Genomic DNA, 24,211 nt, shown 5'->3' with positions numbered 1-24,211 from the left:
TTCTTGGCTATTTGTCGCAAAGTGTAGCCTTCATTTCTGCAGATGAATGTTCTTTGTTTCTGGCCAATGTGAGCCTGTAATTGAACCCACAATTGCTGATGCTCCACTCAACTAATCTAAACAAGGCCAGTCTTCAGCTGTGCTAACATAATTGCAAAATGGTTTTCTAATAATCAATTAGACTTTTAAAATGATTAACTTGCATTAGCAAACATGAGGTGCCATTGGAAGACAGGACTGATGGTTGCTGATAATGGGCCTCTGTATGTCTATGTAGCCATTTCCAGCTACAGTAGTCATTTCCAACATAAACAATGTCTACACTGTATTTCTGATCGAATTCTATGTTATTTTAATGGACAAAAATGCGCTTATTTTTTATAAAAACATTTCTAACTGACCCCAAACTTTTAAATGGTAGCGTATAGTTGGTTTACCAATAAAATTCCAAATGAGGTGCATATAAAGTAGACAGTGAAGGGAAGGCCAAAACAGTATCGAAACGCTGTCTGCTCTGAAAACAACTAGTAACTGAATAAAGATATTCTGCATACCTACTTGGTTTGTGAAATTTCAGAGACAGATGAGAGGCTAAGATCGATGTTCACAAGGACCATTTACACATCACAGGAATTATTTTTGTGGATGAATGTGTGCAGGTAATCAGTATTTAAGGAGCCTTTTGAAGTGATTGTTTGACAGTCAGATGGAAACACAATGATTAAATATGCTAATTCCACATTAAATGGTAGTACACTTCAAAAGTGTATACAAATTTGTTTCCCTATGAAGCCCAGAGATTAGGGATATAGGTTTAGACTCTCAAAACTAATTCATCAATGAAGGTACTGCAGAAATCTACTTTGAAACCTTCACAATCCTATAGCCGCTGGTTGGTATACAGCTGTATGTTGATTCAACCTCAATGCTTGCTTACAGTGATGTTTAATTCATGTTGGAATTCAACCTAAGAGAGAACATGGAACAATTAAAATTCACAGTATAATTACCTGCTTTGTATGTGTAGCATAGGATCACTTAATGTAAATGGCAAAAACAAAGGTAACGAAGCAAGCAATTAAAAAAATGTACATGCAATAAAGAATGCTTAAAAAGTCGAGAATGCTTGAAATGATGCACGGCATTGCCACATACAATGTACTGCAACTTGACATGTCTCTGTCAGTATTCAGGTGCTGGTGTGTTACAGCCAACGGGAGAAGCATGGGACAGAGTTACAAAAAGCCATTTATAGACTGGGCTACAACATTTCTTGAAAAGAGATCAATCCGTCCTCATAGTGGGTAGCGACCACCTTTAACTCCTCCCCTAACACAGTCATCAGACAAAGTGATTGGCCGCAGAGGTGCCCACACTGAGAGCCATAATGACTTAAGGACTTGATTTAATGCTGCCGGTTTCACAATGGTAAAATGAATGAGGCTTTTCTTTTTACCTGGAGGTGGATTGTCTCGGTCCACACTGCAGGAAGAAGGGAGACGAAACTGTATACCTGGAAAGAGTAGGCAACACCAGTTAATTAGGGGAAAATGAAAGTACAGGAAAGACTCATTTCACACGAAGGTCCGTTTAGTATAACAGTACCTACCATGCCTCAGTCCAACAAGTATCAGGGTCACATTCAATTGAGAGCCACGGACACATTTCAGATTACATGAACATACATTTCTTCTCCGTGATCCTGATATTTGGTCAATCAATAACAAGCAAAGACATGGACATCATCTTGCTGGGATGGTCCAGAGTTTTCAGCGTATGCTGTGTTTCCATCCACAACAAGGCCATTCACACAGAAAGGTAAATGATACTGTTTTCAGTTGTGACTGCTTGAGTCACAGGTATTAGATTGTGCTTAACAGAACATGCGGCATCATCTAATCATCTCAGAGCATAGAACCGTGCCCTGATGCACACCATATAGACAAACTGGCAAACATGACAACGTAAACCTAAAATATCAGACAGGCTAGTTAATGGAGCTACATGTAGAATCCTTTCATTGCTATTTTATGTCTTTCGTTGGCATCATTGAGTGGCGTGGTCAACTCTTCCTCAGGCAGCGCCCACACTAATGGCCTGTACACATCACATTTAAACAGTCCGTTATGTTGAGCCGGATGTCACTCATTGTCAAAATGGACCATCCACAACAGACTGGGATCACAACGCCCAAAATGATCGAAGTCTCTGTGGCAAAACAGGCGCCACATAAGTGGATGTTTGCTGCAACAAGAATCCGCTGGTTAGGGCTGGTAGCCAAGTGGTAAGAGCATCTGACCAGTAACTGAAAAGTTGCTAGATCAAATCATCGACCTGTAAAGTTGAAAAAGCTGTTGTTCTGCCCCTGAGCAAGGCAGTTAACCCTAATTGCTCCAGGGTTGTTGCTGTAAATGAAAAGACATTTTCATTCAACTTACCTGATAGAAAGTTAATAATATTGAGATGGAACCGAACGTTTATCCAGTTCCCTTGCCAAATAAGAGAAGATGAAAATACTGCTACAGCATTAGGTTTTAAAACAATGACATTTTGGGATAGATATCAACTGGTAACTCCTACCAATTCCCAAGTTTGCTTCAAAGTGATGTTAAATAATAGAAATTGACTGTGCAAAAAATTATATGATTCTTTCACTGGCTAAAGATTATTGGAATAGTAATGACAACCATTTTTTTAATGCTAATTAATCAGTGGAGGTCAATTGCTACTGACTTCAACCCTGCCTAATATTGTTGATATGTAAACCAGATAGACACACTGGAAACTTCCAGTAAACCGAGGAAAAAGTAACTAAACAAAAGGTTTCATTGCCATCTGTATTAATGAAAAGGCACTATTTTGATCTATATCTCCTAAAATAAATGCAAAATATAATGAGAGACAAGACCTGTTAGAAACTCTACATTCATCAAAACAATTTCAGAACATTATTGAAATATGAAATATGTTGTGATGTGTACAGGCCATTCGCCATTGAGAAGAGAAAACAACTTTCAACAAATTCATTCTGGTCCGTGTCGTGTGCATATTTAGAGTGCAAATGAACTAGTGTCAGTGTTCATGTTGAAAGGTTAGCTCATATGAACTTCTTGCATGTGAAAACCAATTGACATGTTCCGGATCATCACTAATGTCTGCCAACGCATATTGGAAATATTACATACAGAAAAGCGCAGCCTCAAGCACAACTGGGTTTACCTTTGTGATTTCCTGTTGGCCAAAATTCTACACTCATTCCTCAGATTCAGATTATATGAGAAAACAATTATTATATCATGTAGGGAATCATTGCAACAAAAAAATATCACAGCTTTTGAAAGCCAGGGGAACAAAATGTTGAACACTAATGTGACTGGGAGGCGGGGGATTTAAATGCCGACTTGTGTCGCTGCTATTCACCAGCTTACACAGGGGGTATACATTCTACATGTAGCACATATAACATAACCAGGTAAAAGTCAACATATGATAAAATAAAATGTAAGTAAGTATATGGAAGACAAAAAAATATCATCTGAATGAGTAAATGAAAGAAAGATAACACAATAACGTAACTAAATAAATGTTTGGAAAAAAAACATGATGCAGATAACAAATGGGTTTGACAAACAACTGGAAATTGGGTATAGTAGGAGGGAAAATAAAGAGAAAGACATAAATCATACATTCAATTAACTAGTCTGCCAGGCAAACACCACATAAACATGAGATTGAATTGGCAGTGTTTAGATTGGGCCATGACGTTCAGAGAGCAAAGCCACAGAGCAAATAGGACGAAGCGGGCCGGTGAGGACAGAGGAGGCCATTTAACCAACACAACAGAAAGGCAGCCTGGAAGCTGCAAAAAAGGTTCATGTTTCTCCTCCAATCTCTTTATCTATTTGGCTGAGGGTCGGTCCCTTTCCTACCCCTACGGAGATGTAACACAACATGGAAAACACGTGCTGGCATGCCAATTCCTGAAGCTCGGCAAACACTACACGATTTAGCTGTCTCACACACATTTCTGAGATGGGCGAACGTCTCCGAAGCTGGTTTAAAGTGAACTGGTCAGAGTGGCAATCGGAAGGCTACCGGTCCGATCTTTGAGCTGTCCTAGACATCCCAATATTTCCAAACACATTCATCAGCAATAACCAGTGAGAGCTTGCCAAACATAAGCCAGTGAGACGATGGCTCACAGGCTGCTTCCAGCTCCACTCACATAGTGACCACATTGTCTATGTGAATCATCACAACATGTTTGGCATTGATCGTTTTTAAGAAGGCCTGAAGAACCTTGCAGGGTGTGTCCGCGACTATGCCACGTTGTTTAATGTACACGCCACGTTGTTTAATATGCATGCCACATTTACATGACAGAAGAAAATTACAGGAAAAGCTGTGGTTTAATAAAATGCGAGGCGTAGCAATGTTAAGACCTGTGGTGTACGCTTGGCATTAGTAATAAGGTTTTTATTTTTGGGGAAACTTGGTAATTAGGTATATAAATAAATAACATAGATTAGCAAAACAAAAAGGACATCATTTTGGTTAGGATAATTTTTTCCTGTGACCTTTGATTCATTATTACATAACATCAAGTTGCCTGGATACAACACTCATTTTTGTATAATTTCAATTGCCTATTCCAAAAAATTGCAATAAATTAAAGCAAATACTTTTAATATTTATCTGCAGCTGCCTGTAGATGGTGTACCGGTGTAAAATAACACTTGTAAATAGTTCTGGAGTAACTACATTGTATAAGGCAGCTTAATATAAAATATAACAAACACAGTATATTTGTATTGCTTTTCTATTATGTTCTGTCTGGTCAGTCTGCCTTTGATTCCTTTATTCTGTCCAGAGGAACTCTGAGCGTTTCATAAGTTTCCCGGTGGTCAAGGATTTCAGCCACATTGTGACCATTTCGACTGACAGTCACTCTCCTCTATTCACTTCCCTCCGTTTGAGCCATTGGTGGTCCCCTGCTGTAGCCGTGGACGCACGACCAGCCCTAAGGCTGGAGGGTAGGGGATTGTTCCCGAGTCAGTAATGGTACGGAAGGACATGGAAGTACTGACAAGCGACATGAGCATGGGGGCAGCTGATAAAGCATGAACAGTGAGGTATGGGGAGTCATCATGCTGAATTACTTATGGCTACGAGTTCAGATTAGAGAAACCCTGCTCAGACCAACATTCAAATGCTGGTCATGTGTTCTGGAATTTACAAAAACCATATAAGAGCAGGAAAGTATTGCTTTCCTTGTTAAAAGGGAAGTATTTTGCACAGTATTGTATACTCATTGCTTTGGCATAATGAATGGAGTGGATTAATGGATTAATGGATGGAAAGATGGCTGGACTGAGGACAAACTCGATAAGGGACAGGTCAAGAATGAGGACAGTCCATTAGGGTCCTGCTGACTCCACTAGTGCTCGTTTTCTGAGCTAAAGAGCTACTGTATTGTATCCTCAGTTGAAAGTAGAAAACACAATTATGTTTTCCAGAGCCACATACATATATACATACAGTGGTGATGCCCCCATGGATGCAACGTGGATTAACCTTTCATGTATGGAATACCACAACCAACCTTTACAGATCAATGGGCTGGAGTATGTTTCAACAATGTACAATGTACAGCACTTTTGGAAACCTCCCCTTGTTTTCTAATGTCTGCTTCTGCAGTGGGCACTCTTCAGATTATCCAGGTGTCTGTGTGACTTGTAGATGAATATCTTCTAAGAAACTAGTGTCCTGTCCACCAAGCTGACTCACTCTAAAGGAACAGGGTATAGGTTCCCGTTCCTATGACTCACAAGCCAAGCCTCGTTTGAGGCTACTTATTTTCTAAGCTACATTTCATGAAAAGTAAATGAAATAAAAACAGTTGGGAAAAATGAAATCATTACTGATTAAATAAATAACGTGATTCAGGTAAAATACAAATGCCAATAATATAATGTTAGTAGTAGTAACAACAACAACAATAATAACAATAATTATAATAATCATAATAATGTTGAAATTTGTAATAAACAGTTCAGGACATTCATAAATAACAAACAAATGAAAACTTGTATGGCTATTGTATGAAAACTACAATGCAGGGACTTGTTTCTGGGTTACATGCATCTCAGGAGTGTTTTGAATGTGTAAAAGACAAGCGTAAGACATATCCAATGGAATGAGAGTTTGTTTGTATGTCATTAAGGTACCATGCAGGCACCATGTAATAGAAAAAGTTGAAAAAATAAATGTAAATAAGGCATTTGTGTCAACACAATGCAATTTGTAGTGACATTACTTCAGTACTTCGTAAGTTTTGGGAATGCAAAAAATATTTTACTTTACTTTTTAATCAAATTCAGGAAAATAAATATGACAATACTCACAAAGGACTGAATAATAATGACACATTCTACATTAAAATACCCAGAAGTGAGAAATGGTGTAAACAAATGTATAAACAACATAGAAGAAAGAATAAGAAAATGGTGCCCTACCAGACCTACCGTACGCTCTACGCCCCCCAGCTAAGCTACGGGCGCCTATAATGAAAAAAAAGTGATAGCTTAGTACAAAAAGAAAACATATTGAGAGGTTCATAGTCACTGTTCCCATGCTGTGTGTGGGTCTTTGTTACTGTTTTTGTGCTGTTTCCCTGTATCACTGATATTTAGTCATGTGCTTCATTCATATTATATGTATCCATCTATGCCAAACATAAATATTGACTCTTTCCACAGAATAAAAAAACAAATTGGAATTTTTGATTGCCACCGTAAAGCTATGATCCCCCATAGAATTGATGAATATACTACACAACCATTCAAAACATCTTTAACTTTTTCAAACATCTTTTAAATTGTTTCATATTTTTTATATTGATTCATGAAAACATACAAAAAGGTTGTAAGAACTGACATCCCACAATGAAACCTTCAGAATTGGCAAAGAAAATACATTCAGAATTAGCAAAAATACATAAATTACATAGACCGTATGTTCTGAAATAAAATAAAATCAATGAAACCTTCATTTATATAAATCTGTAAACAAATGATATAAAGCAGGGGTCAACCCATAGCAAACAGGAATGCATCCTAGATTGGTATATCGATTGCAGCGCTTCAGGTAGACTCGGACATACAAATCCTGTAAGAAAATAAAACATGCTGGGGCTTTTACCTGCCTTAAGTCCTACCTAGACTGTAATAAAAGAAAAGCATTAAAGTGCCATTAGAACATGTTCTTGTTATATTATACTTCAAATGTTTATTTTCTTAAAAATGTTTAAAAACAGGAGGAGAAAAAGTGTAGAAAATGAATTATATTGAAACAGTCTATTTTTTTTTCAATCACATTTTATTTTTAATTGAACTGCGATCAGATTCCAATCCAAACCCGTGAACTCTAAGTCTGGACATCAAAAGGGCAGCACAGTATTTGTGTCAGATCTCTGTAGCAATGAGATGCCAAAATAAATCATCTCGGTGGTCCATTAAATAATTTTAACATGAAACACACATACCAGATATACAGTATAATTAATATGGTCTGATCACTCAAGAGTTCATACTAGGGCCATGCTTACGAATATTAGAAACAGACTGAAGTGAAACAGTTTATCCTCCTCAAAATGCAGATTAGCCCCTTAACATCGTCTACTGTATGTACTCTCCTAGGATAGAATGCTATGTTGTAGCTATTCCCATCAGGTGACCTAACATGTTAGCTAACCATGTGGTAGTGATTACATCATGGAACAAATTCTTAAAAACCCTAACATTTCAATGTTATTACCTGTGAACTACCAGTATTTCATAAAATAGGTCAACCATTGGCCACACAGATTATTTTTCTTTGGCCCATTGGTCAGTAACATATAATGTGTGCCGATATAGCATTCTGCATCCTTGACTAGGCTACTAGCAACTACTTTAATTAGGTAATATTTAAAGTTTTTGCATATATGCCAATTTTAATGTCAAATGAAAATGTCTAAACACATGGTATTCATTTAACAATGTAATCTAGTCACCAGCTGTCCCTTTTGTCAATAACTTGTGACATGATCCACCAGGGTGTTAAGCCTGGACAGAACACGATGCAGTAGCCACAAGTTTGTATTCCCCTTCAAGCGACGTTTTAATTTCAGGAAATACTCCACTGTAGGCTCTCAAAGACAAACAACATACAACACAGTCAAGTATGTGCCCATTAAAAGTTAGTAGGCCAAAGTGTAGGTATGCTATAAATCCATGTATAGCCTATGCAATATCACTAGCGGCTATAGCAATGTTCTCTGTTCTGTGAGGTTGAACATAGATATGGTACCTTTTTTAATTCTTAATCCTCTTAATCTTCATTTTTAGGCTGCCGTTAAATTCTCAACACACTAACACTCAAAACAATTGAAATGTTGTTCTAGATTTTCTAGGATTATTAAACTAATTTAAGATTTGAACTCATGCCACATTTTGCATAACTTATATGGAGCTAGGCTTACTACACTTTGAGACATCTATATTTTTTGGAATACGAGACCTATTTTGCGCAGATGCCCTGAAATGAAGATCACCCTACCGAGGAACCAATCAAGTAAGCTTGAAGCATGAAGCTTACTCCACACAGGGACAGCGTTGACCTATCCAGTACATGGTGGTAGCATACCTGATGTTAGATAATGTTTCTTGTGAGTCTGTTTTACTATCACAAACCATAACCCTAATCTTTGTCTGAGATGATGCCTGTCCTATTAATTGTATTTGTGTATTAACCTTATTGGAAAATGTTTAACCATATGAAAAAAATGCATTCCAAAACAGGTTATAAATGTTTGTCCATACCACATGAAATATCAACAAAAAACTCTTAGATAACTTTGAGAATTTTGCTTTCATGAACATGTGTTTGATTCAGCTATGGTTACTTGTAACTGGTTAGTCCTTTTGTCACATGTTACATTATAGTATTCATTGATTATGTTAATTTCTGTGATGTGCATTTTGAGCAGCAGAAACTGATTAGGCTGTTTCTTATTTTTCCAAATACGGCACCAGTAATAGTTCAACACAATGTGTAAGCCATGCCTCTGCCAACACCTTTACCCTTTTCCCTTTGTGAATCAAGGTTCTTTGCCCAATGTTCTGACTAAATAAAAATATTATTCTCAGTACATCTCAGTACATCTTTGCTACATCTCAAGTCGTCCAGGAGTGAAATGTTTAATTTATGACTACATGATGCAGGAAATAAATTACATATATTACCTTTCAAGGCTGATATGACTTTCTATCAATAGTTGACAATAATAAAAAATATGATATTTGTATGACCAGCTTTTGAAAAAGCAACAGAATGAATAGCTTTGCCTGAGTTTCATGCAACATATTTACTATTAATGTCTCTGCACAATCAAATAGTTCATGATATGTAATTTCCAGTGTTAAAGACTAAAGTAGTGAGGAGAACAAACCCAAAACGTAATACCAACTACAAAAACAGAATATAACCTGAAACAATACTAGAGAAAATGGACATAAGTTTGCATAGAATGAATGAATGTAGTTTTGAGACATCAAGAGTTGACTTGCCCCCATCATAGATTCAGCACCTTTATATCAGTTCAGTCTCCCCAGACTAGGAAGGACGCAGAAGAGGAAGCAACTTGTTTTCTCCTCTGTCATTCCAAGCAAAAAGAGGAAAATATGAATGCTAGAGTTTCTTAGACCATTCTGTTTTTCTTTTTTTAATAAAATTCTAACTAGCTTGATTTTTGTGATGCTCTCACAGTCTTATCTTTCCTCTGAAACTGCAGAAAATGTCAGCCAACCTGTGGCTGTTTATTTATGAAGGACACATTCAGGGAACATTACAGATCCTTTTTTTTTTTTAGGATATCTGAGTCGATAACAACCAGGTAGGGTATGAAATATGTATATTGTTGCTCCTGTATTGCAAAGAGAAAAAAATGTATAGTTAACTATTTGATTTTCTAGGACAGGAACTAACCTTTAGATGTCCATTAGGTAGTATGGCATTGGAACACTTCAAGGGCAAAAAGAAAAACAATCCATTGCCAGGCTAAATAACAATACAATTGCCAGCTCAGAATTTGTGATTATTTCATATTTTGGTGGCAGATATCAGTTCACCGTTCTTCTTTTGGTACACCTCCCAAAGTGCCACTTGCTTCTAAGTAAGTTTTTTTTGGACGTGCCAAAAAAAGCACTTTCCAGATGAAGAGATCTTCAAGTTGAAACATGTCATCCATAGGAAGTACTTGAGGGATTTGAGTTAGGGGTGTGATTCGTTCAAGCGTCTTATACATTCCTGTTCTGGAAATCCACAAATAGGTGCGCTGTGGATCTAGAAGCTGTTGCAGTGGGTCACATTTCCATGGGGCCAGGCCGTTGTATGATGTGACAATGAAGGAGATGAGTGGTTAGGGGTAACTTGTGACTTGTTCATTTCTAGTCAAAGCTTTTTTAGGAACACTCAAAAGAAGATATTTGAGGACTCCACCTTTTAAGGTTTCCATAGAGCCTGGCTTTGCCATCACTAGTGAAGGCGGTATTAGTACATTCGGGGGTATAATACGACCATGTCCCCCAGGAAACATTGAGGAAGAGGTGGTTGGACTATGCCCTCTGATTGGCTTATAGACAAGGACTATCTAGGAGAATATTGTGATATATAATACACAGGGCAGTGATTGCATTTTAGTATTGAATGAAACTACACTAGGTTAAAGTTGCCGGGCTAGATTTAGAACCATGTAGGAAAGTTATGGGCCAGTGGTAACCCCCCTTAGAAGGATAATGTAAGAACATTTTGTGGTTATCACCATGAATGACAGAAAGTGAAAATATAAGCCATCAATTTCAGTCTCTACAAAAATAGTACATTTATATACACATATATTGTTGAAACATGTAACATATAGTAGATTGTGCTGGAATGAAATTAAGGTGTACTCAGATAATGCTTACTGTCACTGTTTTGTGGTCTCTTTGTATCCCTTTCTTGGACATTGGATCGAAATTGTAAGATGTAGGTGAATTTCATTTTAATTAAGTACACTTAAACATTTTAGATTAGTTACTATTTTCACTTTAAATGTTTAGCTATATGATGTACATTGTACATTACAATACAACTGACATGTAAACATAAATTAATGAGTTTTTAAGAAGCTGGGTTACTAAAATGTTGGAGATGCCTTGCTGCATTAAAACGGTACAATTTCAAATCAATACAAATCTTTTAAAGTAAATTATGTAATTGCTTAAGTCATGTTAGATATTATACATTAATATATTTGGCTGAAATTATAATTATCCCTCACTTTGTTGAAAAGTCTGAAAATAATTTAAATATTATATTTATTTTCCACTAAAAGTAAAGTTGTATAAAGCTTTGGTATGTTGTATTGTTCCATTTGCCTCCAATCAATAAATTATTTACAGCTTTCAAAATGCCCATGTTGAACCAACCACGCCACAATGGACTGAAAAATATACATTTGTACGATGACAGATGGAATGGCCCTGGAATGGTTTTTGATAAGACTTATTTTTCTTGTTAATAAATATGATCTCTTTCTTTTTGATTTAATCCATACAAAAATTATGATTTAAAAAGTTCTTCACAGTATCACTTCAGTATCATGTAATCTGGTGCTTAGCTTTCTGGAATGAATACACTTGGGAAACAAGCCACCAAGTCACTGGAAATTCATGGCTCAGTTACCACGAACAATCTAGGTTTGACATTTCATGACAATTTGCTCTGTAATTTAGATATAAGCAAATTTGCGGTTTCTGAATTTTTTTTGGGCTTCATAAAGGTTCGAGGCCCTTCTCCCCTGTTTGTATTTCTTTGCTTTTCTAAAAGGATCTAATTGGTTTAAGCAGGGATGGAAATTTGTTTTCAAGGTGGGGCTAGAAAGAAAATGAGCCATTATAATTCAACTTCCTAACAAAAATAGTTATTTTGTGCATTCATTAAATCATATCAAGGTGGTTGTTTCCTACCTCATGGAGTGGCAAAATGATATAGCATACCTTAGTTATGAGATAAGCACAGTCGAGAGAGTACATTCGCAGTCATTTCTATTTAAGGTGGCTTGAGCAATATCTTACCTGCTGATCACAAAAAACAGTCAAATTGGTGACTCAGTGTCACATACATTAAGATACTTTTTAATGTCCGATAGACAGCAGCCTATTTAGGTGGTGCTTAGGGATTAATACTATGTAACATTCATATAATTGTCTGTCACATTCCAAAGAATTCAAGGCATCCCTTTATAATGGCTTTACAGGTCCCTTATTATTGATTTGTTTAGTGTTGTCATAACTTGCTCTGAGAATGACAGGCCAACATCGAGATGTCTGCATAGTAAAGGGACATTCAGCGACAATGCCCTGACTCTCTCTCTGCGCGCGTAAGATGCAACCCCCCCCCCCCCCCCCCCACTTGTTGTCTGGGGACGTTTCATCGAGGGGAAATCCCTTTTGTGTTGTGTGTTCATCTGGATTGTGTGGGAATGATTAAAATGACATTGACAGGTATGACATGGGCCCACTTGTGTACTTCCTACTCCAGAGTTCCAGGCTGGCACTTCTGCGGCCGCCCCCTGACGATCTTTTGCGGCTCTTCTGCTTCCTGTTATCCCACGTTGAGGAATCTTCTGAAGGCCGGGAGCTGGAAGGGCTGCTCAGCTCCTCCTCCGGCGTTGAATTGCCAGTGATCTCAATGCGAGGAGGGTCCATCAGGTCTATGATGCTAAATGGGCATGGTTCTGGTTGGCACATGACAGACTTGTCCTCTGTGTTCTGTCTAACTGGGCCGCTGGTCCCGGCCTGGACGCCTACAGACACTCGGTCCCCGGTCTGTGTCGAGCTGTCGCTGGCACTCTCGCGACATAGCGTCCACATATTGTAACACTGGGTGAAGTTGAAGAAGTTGCTGTTGAAGGTCTTGAGCTCGCCGCACACGTCCCTGCGCAGCTCGGCCAGTTCATAGCGCATGGCCGAAATCTCGTCTTTCCACTGCATGTTGAAGGCAGCCACCATGTTGGCGGACTCTTTGAAAGCCTGGATGGCCTGAGGTACCGGCGGATCGGGGGCGGCTATAGAGGGCGCGGCTGGAATGCGGTAGGCAGGCGGCGAGTTCGGGGGGACAGAGATAGCGGTTACGGTGGAGCTGGTGCTGTGCTGGCTGCGAGCCACAGCGTTCTCCCTCTCCAGGCGCTCCAGCTCCACATAGGCAGAGGAGCTAGCCCCGTCGTCATCTTCTATCATGTCCTCGTTTAGCAAAGAAGTGCCTTCCAGCACATCATATCCCTCTGGAAGACAAACGTGAATATGCAAATAGAGGGACATTCAAAGGGAGGGAACAGCTGGAGTGTTATGTAACTGTCATGCCTCACGTCAAGGGCCGGACACATGCCTACGATCAGCGTGCAGTATGTGAGTAAAATACGTCACCGACGCTTGCCCTGTCCACTCGCTGGGTGTATCAGATCAAACTGAATACCGACGCAGCAACTATTTTCGATCAGTCGCTTCAAGAATATAGAGGCGATAAGAACAGCTAGGCGATTGGTTGATCGTCAAACTCACGGAAATATATTTTCATCGCGTGAGGCATTGGTGATCCCTTTGTAAGAATTGTTTTTTCAGAATTAATTGTAATTGTTGAGTTAAAAAAAAAAAAAACTTAACGGAGAGGTGCCCTTCAGACTCTGATGTGGTCTCTAGGATTGTACTGCTATCTACTAACGCAGATGTATTTCGTTTTCATATAAATGCAAAAGGAACAATTCGTACCAGGTACACTGAGCCAACTGAACAATGTATTTTGACTCACATACTGCAGGCTTTTCATGGTGTTTTACACTGCCTTCTCACTCATCTGAATGAATGTCAACCTTCCACAATCTTTCCATCTTTTCACCGCACTGCACCCTGGGAAGAGGAACTCAATCGGTTCGTAACATAAGCCATCATTACCAGTCAGTTTCAAATTAAAAGACCATTCCCTGAATTAAAAACCATGTTCTTCTAAAACGCATTCCTAAGTGTTTTCCAATTGTTTCTTTCGATTTCTTTTGTTGTGCAACAGAAAAGATGAAAAGGCAATGAAAAAAAAAAAATCACAACTCAAGTCATTGGGCCGAGAAGCAGTTATGAACCCTATTGAACATGTCAGGTCCCTCACCGTGAGGTTGATTGGACCATGTGGAGTTCCCCAATGGTGGGTAAATCCCCCTACAGGGCTGCACCAGGGAGGGGCTGCAATCCCACAGTCAAAGACAGCTGATAACCTCCACACCAAGGGTCAAACCCAGCCATCTGTGGCCTTTTGCAGAGGTCGACTTCATATAAAAAAGAAAACACAAAGCTTGTGTAACTGCTCTCACTTGTTGAATGTTGACAGTGGCAACGGGATACCTTTCAGTGCCATTTTTTGTCCAGATATGTACACAATGTGTCAGACTGGAAAGTAGTGCTTTATCAAGTTCCGCTAATGAGGAGCTTATATACTGTAGAACTTGAAATAGAGACACTTCAAACAACTTGCAAAAGCCAGTGAGGCACCAATGCACCATTATCACAAAGATGATTCTGGAATATGCATACAAACACGGAATTCCACGGCCTCTGAGTTTTGTGAGTTGTTCGGACCCATGTCGGTTTCTCATCGTATTGTATACGGGATTTCTTTATCCTACCGTTGTATCAAAGTGGTCGTTTCTATTAATTGCTGAGAAGGCAGTGCAAAAACACACATAAACATAGCTATATGTCGCTATGCGTGTTGACATTAAAATACCTGTGACAGGCATCACTGAGGTCTCCAGCTGTTCTGTCCCCCTGGTTATCCTTCAAGAGCGGCATGGCGGGTCAAATGGAGAAGGGGGTGCTGCTCTTCTGCCCAATGCGGCATCATACTGTAGGATCCCTTCCCCACTCAAGGGACCCGCTAGCCTCGACATGCTCGCATTTGGTTGGGAACCATTTTGAATTTTAGATGTCAGTGGCATGGCCAGTGAAATACTGTGGATTATTCACTGCATTTTCAAGGCCGCTATTCCCTAAAAAATGAACCAAATGGTTAATACCATGTACAAAATACTTGCAATACGGCTTGAGATGGAGGCAACAGGTCACAGCCAATTATTTCCCTGAGGCTCACTAGCACATCCTATTCCATAACCCAATTGGATATGAATATAATTGGGGGGGGGGGGGGGAACAACCTTCGGAGCCAATTTACTGAGCCAATTGTGAAGTGGACAGAATTGGAACAGAGGGCTTACTGGGTGGAAGGAGTTCAGCAGGTAAGACGGTGGGATTGGAGGACACTGCTTGATCCTCAGTACATCAGTCACATCGTAGGCTGAGGGATTCTGACTGTGCAACCCAATTGAGCATGGCAAGATAAACGAAACAAAAAACTCCAGATTGTACAAGAAAACAAAGAAACAAACAAAAACAAACAAATACAGAGGTCTGGTACAATTGATTTTACAAAATGCGTGGAGAAATAAAAATCTAGGTCATAATATTGTCAAATGAAAAATGTTATATGAAATGATAGTATTTCAATAGGGTTCATAGCTTTACTCTTTCAGGCATACACCAAATGCACTACAGCAATTTGTTTTTCGAGGAAACAGTGGTTCTGTTTGCACAATGAACCAGATATGTTGACGCTATGGCAATTATATTGTCTGTAAAGTGTTGCACAAAATCTTCAAATCCCTTTAGTAAACATCAACTGATTAATATACAGTGGGGAGAACAAGTATTTGATACACTGCTGATTTTGCAGGTTTTCCTACTTACAAAGTATGTGGAGGTCTGTAATTTTTATCATAGGTACACTTCAACTGTGAGAGACATAATCTATTGTATGATTTTTAAATTATTAATCCGCACTTTATTGCATAACATAAGTATTTGATCACCTACCAACCAGTAAGAATTCCAGCTCTCACAGACCTGATAGTTTTTCTTTAAGAAGCCCTCCTATTCTCCACTCATTACCTGTATTAACTGCACCTGTTTAAACTCATTACCTATATAAAAGACACCTGTCCACACACTCAAACAGATTCCAACCTCTCCACAATGGCCAAGACCAGAGAGTTGTGTAAGGACATCAGGGATAAAATTGTAGACCTGCACAAGGCTGGGATGGGCTACAGGACAACAGGCAAGCAATTTGGTGAGAAGTCCACAACTGTTGGTGCAATTATTAGAAAATGGAAGAAGTTCAAGATGATGGTCAATCTCCCTCGGTCTGGGGCTCCATGCAAGATCTCACCTCGTGGGGCATCAATGATCATGAGGAAGGTGAGGAATCAGCCCAGAACTACACGGCAGGACCTGGTCAATAACCTGAAGAGAGCTGGGACCACATACTCCATTAGTGACACACTCCGCCGTCATGGATTAAAATCCTGCAGAGCACGCAAGGTCCCCCTGCTCAAGCCAGCCCATGTCCAGGCCTGTCTGAAGTTTGCCAAAGACCATCTGGATGATCCAGAAGAGGAATGGGAGAAGTTCATGTGGTCTGATGAGACAAAAATATAGCTTTTTGGTCTAAATTCTACTCGCCGTGTTTGGAGGAAGAAGAAGGATGAGTACAACCCCAAGAACACCATCCCAACCGTGAAGCATGGAGGTGGAAACATCATTCTTTGGGGATGCTTTTCTGCAAAGGGGACAGGAAGACTGCACTGTATTGAGGGGAGGATGGATGGGGCCATGTATTGCAAGATCTTGGCGAACAACCTCCTTCCTTCAGAAAGAGCATTGAAGATGGGTCGTGGCTGGGTCTTCCAGCATGACAACGACCCGAAACACACAGCCAGGGCAACTAAGGAGTGGCTCCGTAAGAAGCATCTCAAGGTCCTGGAGTGGCCTAGCCAGTCTCCAGACCTGAACACAATAGAAAATCTTTGGAGGGAGCTGAAAGTCCGTATTGCCCAGCGACAGCCCAGAAACCTGAAGGATCTGGAGAAGGTCTGTATGGAGGAGTGGGCCTCAATCCCTGCTGCAGTGTCTGAAAATCTGGTCAAGAACTACAGGAAACGTATGATCTCGGTAATTGTAAACAAATGTTTCTGTACCAAATATTAAGTTCTGCTTTTCTGATGTATCAAATACTTATGTCATGCAATAAAATGCAAATGTATTACTTAAAAATCATCCAATGTGATTTTCTGGATTTTCTTTTTTAGATTCCGTCACTCACAGTTGAAGAGTACTTATGATAAAAATTACAGACTTCTACATGCTTTGTAAGTGGGAAAACCTGCAAAATCGGCAGTGTATCAAATACTTGTTCTCTTCACTGTATATCAAACCAGTTTGACTAGGTATCCTCACACTCACTTTACATTGTACTAAGTTATCTAACTGTAAGATTGACTCTAGTATCGAATTAATTGCAAAGTAGCTGTGCACATGTTTTTGTAAGAGTGGCACTGCAATAGAAGTCTCTTCAAACCATGTCAAACTGTCGACACGTCAGCAGATCAGTTTCAATGAAACACATGATATGATCTGATGAAAGAACATTTCTATTCCCACTATATCAAAAGTGATAAACCACATGCCAGTAAATAATCCAGTAAAAATCATTATTAAAATCCTATTTGGTTTTATGCAACACAATACGTCAATATAGAAAAAAAAACATCTTAATTGTATATCTGAGTTGCCTTTACTGGGAAGTTCCTTTGTGCAACCAGTATCATATGGGAGTTTGTTGACTTACCGTGTCAGTTACAATATTGGTTTTGCTGTATTGTGTTCTGGAGGTTTCTGAGTCAAGATTGAGAAGAAATGCTAGTATAATGACTGGTCCAACAAAACATGGAAGGAGGAAGCTGAAGACCTGGAGCAGGCTATGTGCCCTCCTAAGCATCTGTAAAGGTCTTTAATAGCACCCCTCCAAACACTGTTTTGTTTCCCACTCAACCCTTGCCTGCAGGACTTACTCCCTAAACACGACACACACCACCGAGACTCCCATGCTCCGTACAGGGCCTGTCCCTCAAACACATGCCAAGTCTCGTGAGTGACTGTAGTGTGTTGCGTTGCACTGCGGATGTAAATCCTCAGTGGGCTGACTCGATTTAGGCCCCCCTACTTCAGGGCACGCACTCGTGCCACCGACACACAAACGGCCAATCGGTAAAGGCCGGGCTAAAGATGCGTGGATCGTGCAGAGTAACGCGCTTGCAAGCAAATCCCATAGGCAGGACAATACAAGACACACAACGACAACAGTAGCCCAAAAGAAAGAACCGGAGTCATTCAGCCCAGCATCTCTCAAAGCTCAAGGGTACCCCACTGTACATATGTAGGTATGTCAGGTATGTTAAAGAATGTATGAGGAGTATGTGTTCTAAGCCTTCTCCCATTTGGGGGGGATTTTTTTTTGAGGCATACTGTTACCTGTTGTGGATCTGAGAGTTGAAGTGACAGTGGAGGATGTCATTGAAGGCAAGCAGTCGTCGTCTTGGGAATACCCAGCCTGAATTGCACGCAGGTAACTGTGGCTTCGAGTGCGGAATGAGCCAGGCAGGTCCAAGGCCTCCACGGCCTGGGATTCTACTTCGCTAAAAACGGACTCGCAAACTGACTCAAACTGGCCATTGACCTCAGTCTCACTCACCTGAGAGACAAAAACAGGAATAGCAGTCCTTAATTTTTCCTCTTCCTTTCTCTTTCTCACTCTTGCCCTTTGTACAGTAAATATGAAGGAGGGTTAGCATTAAAAAAAGGCAGTGGAAATTCCGACCTTTTTTTTTTTGAAATCACAATCTTTGTTTTCTAAAAAAATAAATACATAAAAAAGCAAATAAAACAACAAAATGAAAAGAACAAAAACAATGCATCACTTGGTATACCGTATTATGGAGTACTATCCCAAAACAGGTCATCATCATAGACATACATACGTTAATACTGGGGAAAAGGGGAAAGCGGATGTCCTTTCAAGAACCTATTCAGAAGCAGAGATGGTGGTGCAACACAGTAAATACATGCAGTTAGCGGAATTTCAATGCTGTGAATATAAATATATATTTCCATCGCAATGCATCCAATTTAACGTCAGGCAAAAAGCTATGCTAACAAAGTAATCTGTGTAAGGTTATTTTTTAAAATAGGCTGGTTGGTATATGGTGCTAATCGTACATAGAAATCCATCTTGTCTATATTATGAAGTACATAAAAGCCTACTACAAAGCAATAAAAATGACTGCAGGTCATGTATTGAATCACTGTTACCCACAGTGCATCTTATAATATTCTGCCACTTTAGATAAAACGCATGCTCCTGCTGTTAAAACATAAAACATTGCAGACTTACTAAGCCGTTCAAAATAACTTTAGTAGTAACACAAACTTGTAATATGATAAATATTAAACTAAACAGATACGTATATTATTGTGTGTTTACATTCTTCAATATGAGTGTAGCTAATGAAGACAAACTATGAATAAAACCCTGACAATAACAGGTAACATTCTGAGGAGCGGTCTAGTGTTGACTATTTTGTGTCTCTGCAAGTATCTAAATGATTACTGCCACCCCGTTACCAAGCAACACATGGTCCCACCCACTCTGCTCAAATGATGGCCTCTAGTGGCTGTCTCCTTCCTCCTCTACAGCCTCTGGTGTTTCCCCTGTGAAGGGCCTGTGTGGGACTCACCTGGCTGACGCAGCTTGCCTGGCTGAGGGTGCTGACAGCGCGCATGTAGCTCTGGTTCCGGGAGCGGAACTGAGGGCCGAGGGGTATGTGGTGCTGGGGGTAGTTGGTAGATGGGTCCAGGGTGACACTGGTATGGGGCCGCATCATGTCTCGAGTGGTTTGCAAGTGGTAGCCCTGGCTAAAAAGAGACAGAGATAGGGTCGACATTGTCATTCAGTCATCACTGGCATACTCCTAGGGCCAAGGCATCAACTATTTCATATACTCTTAATCTGGAAAGGTGTGGGGCTGGCACGGTATCATTGTCACCCAGGCATGCCTGTACTCTAATTAGCACCTTCATTAGAGCAAGGGCTTCTGGGTAGATGAGTCAGAGCTGCTATGGTCTAGTGTGTGAAGGTGTAGCCTTTCCCTCTCTCATTATATATCTGAAATCCCCTGATGAGTGATGCAGCATCTGATCAGGTGCATGGTGTCAGCTTCTTCAACGTCAACACCTACAACCCATTGCCCTATTCGGGTAACATAGCTAACATGCAGAATTGCAGCATCCAGGTTTTGATGTGTGACTAGCAGAGTGTTTGGTGTACCCTGCTAGAATTTCCCACTGAATAAAACATAGAGCTTACAGCAAAAGTGATTCATCCTCCCACAACATTAGCTGCCTTATTGCGATCAACTCTAAACTATGATGATGCGTGCAGTCACCACAAACCCAAAAACATTGGTGACTCGCGGCCCCACAATTACAGTGTTTGAAGACAAAACCAGGAAGTGAGTAGAATTCATGTGAGATGATTAAGCTGTGAGTAACAAAGGCATGAGGAGTCTGAGCACTGAATGTCACATAGGACTGATGTGAGCAGGGCACATCCCCAACTTGCGTGTGTGTGTTTCGGTGTGTCTGTGAGCGTGTGGACCTCCAGTGTGCAAGCATCCATCTGGTTCTGGAAGAGCGATTTGCAAAGCCAGCCTGGAATAACAATAACTTAAGAAATATCCCAGAGAACCAGACGATTCATCCTCTGGGTCAGGATCGGAATGGGAAGATACTGTTTTCTTTCCGATGCGTTCAACATTACAACGAGATGAAAATGTTTCACCATTACCAAGAGGTACACAATGTATGGTATGAAAAAAGACAGAGCTGCCCTTTAAAGGGAATGGCCCAGGAGACCGGAGGTGAATGAAGAGCTTGGGTAAGGGTTTTGTAGGGAAGAGCAGTTCCCCTTGCTGCTGCCCCATCGACCAATCACATGGGTCTTGTAGTAGATGCATATGGGCCTGCCAGGCAAAAGAACTTGTTGCCCCCTTGGTGTCAAAAGGGGTAAGGAAAGAAGTAGTTCACAATCATCCGTAAAGCAATGACAGCAAAGACCATAAGAGGATCCCAAGCAACTAAACAGACAGAAGAAGAGAGGGCCTAGAACAGAGCCCTGGGGGACAGATAGTGAGGGAGCATGGAGAAAACACATATGCTCTCCAAATTATCCGGAAGGAGTAGCCTGCCAGCTGGATGCAATCAAATAGTGCGCAGAGCCTGATACGCCCAGCCATCACAGGGTGGAGAGGAGGATGTGGCGGATCACAGTGTTGACAGTAGTAGACAGATATAGGAGGATTCGAATAGAGAGAAGTTCAGCTGGGGCAGGGCTGTAGCTATTATGCCAGAGGGGTCACAGACAGTTATATGGGAAGCGAGGAAAGAGAGAAGGTCTCAAGAAATGGTTTAAGGATGGGGTTGTGGGTGAACTTGGTTGGGTTATCACTAGTTGGATGGAGGTATAGATGCCATCAACATTCTTTTCAAAGTGGTTGCCAAAGTAATCAGCAGAGTGGGAAGATTGAGGAGAGTGGAAAAGGTGGCAAAGACTTAGAGGAAGAAGCTTGGAGTGATCAAAATTGATGTTTGTGGCAGATAGAGAGGAATAAAAGGTTAGCTTGAAGTGAATCACTTTGCCTAGGGGAAGCAGGAGAGAGCCGAGTCGGCTGGAATGAGATGGGAAGGTCAGAGTCATAGGATATAAACAGAAGTGAGAGTAGGGTCAAAGAGGCAATTTCAAGAGACAAAGGGGACAAGGATTTAGCAGATGGCAGCGATTATAAGATAGAAAAAATTCAGTATTAGAGGAGAGATAACAACAATTAAAAGATAGAAAGAGAAAAAGAAACAAAGCATTTATCAGAGACCAGGAGGGGGTTGAAGTTAGATTAGCTGACAGCCAACATTTAGTAAAGATGAGGTCAAGCACACTGCCTGCCTCATGATTGGGTGGAGACTTGTAAAGAGTGAGGTCAAAAGTGAAACCTGTTAGAAAGAGCAGGAAAGTCACCCTGTAATGAGTGGTAAGCCATCATCAAGAAATAAGCTTATCAAGTTGTCTAGCTTGTTTAGGTGAGTATCAAAGTATCAAGCTCATGTAATGGATGTAATATTAACAACATTAAAATAAAGTGTCCAATTTGGAGATATGAGTAGATGTCTGCCACAACACAACAACAAGATGCTCTTTAGAGAGAGCAGCTAGAGAAGCTGTGTTTTCATGGGTTATCCATGTTTTTGTCAGGGCCCAAAAAAACTTTCTAACATACAGCTCCGGAAAAAATTAAGTAGTAAATAATTTTGTTAAATTTGGGTACCTTTATCAATGAATGTGGTTAGAATATAGCTCAGATATCCATGTGTCCAAATACAGCTTGAGTCCACTGCATCTTTTTCTTTCCTTTCCAAAAACGTTGACAAGGAAAGTTTTGAGTGAGAAACAAAAACATTCAATTTGCAGTGCTTTCTTAATTTTAACACATCAGTTCCTCACTCAAAACCTTCATTCTTGACTTTTTTGGAAAGGAAAGTAAAAGGTGCAGTGGTCTCTACATTTTGTCCGGATCTGTATTTGGACTCATGGATATCTGAACTAAATTCAAATCACATTCATTGATAAAGGTACCCACATTTAACAAAGAAAAATACTTGATGCAATTAAAATAAACAGAAATCCAATTTTCTTATACAGAAAATGTTAGCACCCCTACCTTTACCATCACATTAAATATATACAACTTTAAATAGGTGCACCAAAATGTGTAATTTATTTGAAAATCATTAGAGTAATGTGGGAGGGTCCAGACTTCCAAAAAGACAAGAAACTTGGTTTGCCTTAGTCTTAACCATGTGGATGTGTGGGAACACATTATACCAAGATCAAATAACCTATCCGAGGCCCTTGCGGCCCTCAAGATTGTTGATGCCCGTGAGTCACAAAAAGTTAAAAACAAATTTCCAAGGCATTCAAGGTACATCCTTCCACTGTCCCCACATTAACTGGCTATCTGTATAGAACAGATCCTCACACCAAATTCAGCCCAAGAAACTGCCCTCAAAATAATATCAAGACCCAACTGGTGTTTGCTAGACACAGCCTATGACCAGAAGAACCTCATACCAACCATAAAGCATGGATGAGGTGGCATTATGTTTTGGGCCTTGTCAGGACTGGTAGGAACCCAAACGCAGACCGGACGAGTGAGGTTCAACAATACGTATTTATTGAGAGCAGGGAAGGCTGGGAAAGTAGTGGGGTTGGTTCGAGGGCAGGAGCAGAGTAGTCGTGGGCAGGTAGGGGGTCGGTACACAGGCTGGCAGAAGAGGTACAAGCAGGTGGCAGGCATAGTAGTTGTACACGGGCAGGGGATCGGTACACAGGCTGGTGGCAGAGGTACAGGTAGGTAACACGAACGACTGTGGATCAACGATCCGGCAGGGACGACAGAATGGTGGTTCTGGTGGAATCCTGTTGTCACAGGGGAACAAGGTAAGCAACAGACAACACTGACTGGGCGTTAACTGAGCGGATTTTAGCTACAGACTGGGGCAAACATAACACGTACGACTGTGGATCAACGATCCGGCAGGGACGGGTCGTCAGGGCTCCTCAGAAATACAGCAAGTGATGACCCAAGTGGGAACAGGTGAGTGATAGCCGATTGGGGACAGCTGGTGCCGCCTCTAGTCGAAGGAGTGACGCCACACCCCCTAAGTCGTTGCCACGACAACCAGGAGAAGCACAACAAGGCACCTCAAGGCAGTGAGGACGTGACAGCCTTAGGTCATGGCCATCAAAATGGCTCAAAAAGAAGAAATGGAGGGTTATGGAATGGCCACCAAAGCCAGGATCACAATCATACAGCAATTAAAAATAGTTGTGTAGTATTTTTAAATAGCATTTCTGAGTAACTGATTGTTTGGTATACTCTTTCAGTTTCATTTGTTAAATCAGGTTTCATTTGTTAAATACCTTTGTCTTTCAATGGTGTTGAAGTGAAGATTATGTATCCAAATGTTCACATATGTAAAAAATTTAAAAAGGAACCCAGTATACAGGAAAGCACTTACTCTTTCACATGACTATATGCCGGCTTATTTAGACAAACTTTATTATTTAGACAAACCATTTT

General features: G+C 40.3%; 1 protein-coding gene across 2 annotated transcripts in view; it reads right to left on the bottom strand.

Moving 5' to 3' along the window:
- The window catches only part of LOC105024826 (disks large-associated protein 2), a 128,131-nt gene that overhangs the window by 15,665 nt on the left and 88,255 nt on the right, over positions 1-24,211 (bottom strand). The window contains exons 4-6 of one of the 2 annotated variants that reach the window (XM_020056424.3): positions 19,757-19,934; positions 18,495-18,714; positions 1,457-1,513 (exon numbers count right to left, since the gene is read on the bottom strand). In XM_020056424.3, coding sequence (XP_019911983.1) covers positions 1,457-1,513; positions 18,495-18,714; positions 19,757-19,934 — 455 coding nt within the window. Of the gene's footprint in view, positions 1-1,456; positions 1,514-12,513; positions 13,367-18,494; positions 18,715-19,756; positions 19,935-24,211 lie in introns of those variants that run through there. The other variant, XM_020056425.2, reaches the window with a different exon arrangement.

The sequence above is a fragment of the Esox lucius genome, chromosome 18 (assembly GCF_011004845.1).
Source record: "Esox lucius isolate fEsoLuc1 chromosome 18, fEsoLuc1.pri, whole genome shotgun sequence".
NCBI classification, from domain to species: domain Eukaryota; kingdom Metazoa; phylum Chordata; class Actinopteri; order Esociformes; family Esocidae; genus Esox; species Esox lucius.
The sequence above is the reverse complement of the archived record's forward strand: the minus strand, read 5'-3'. Positions and strand labels throughout refer to the sequence as shown.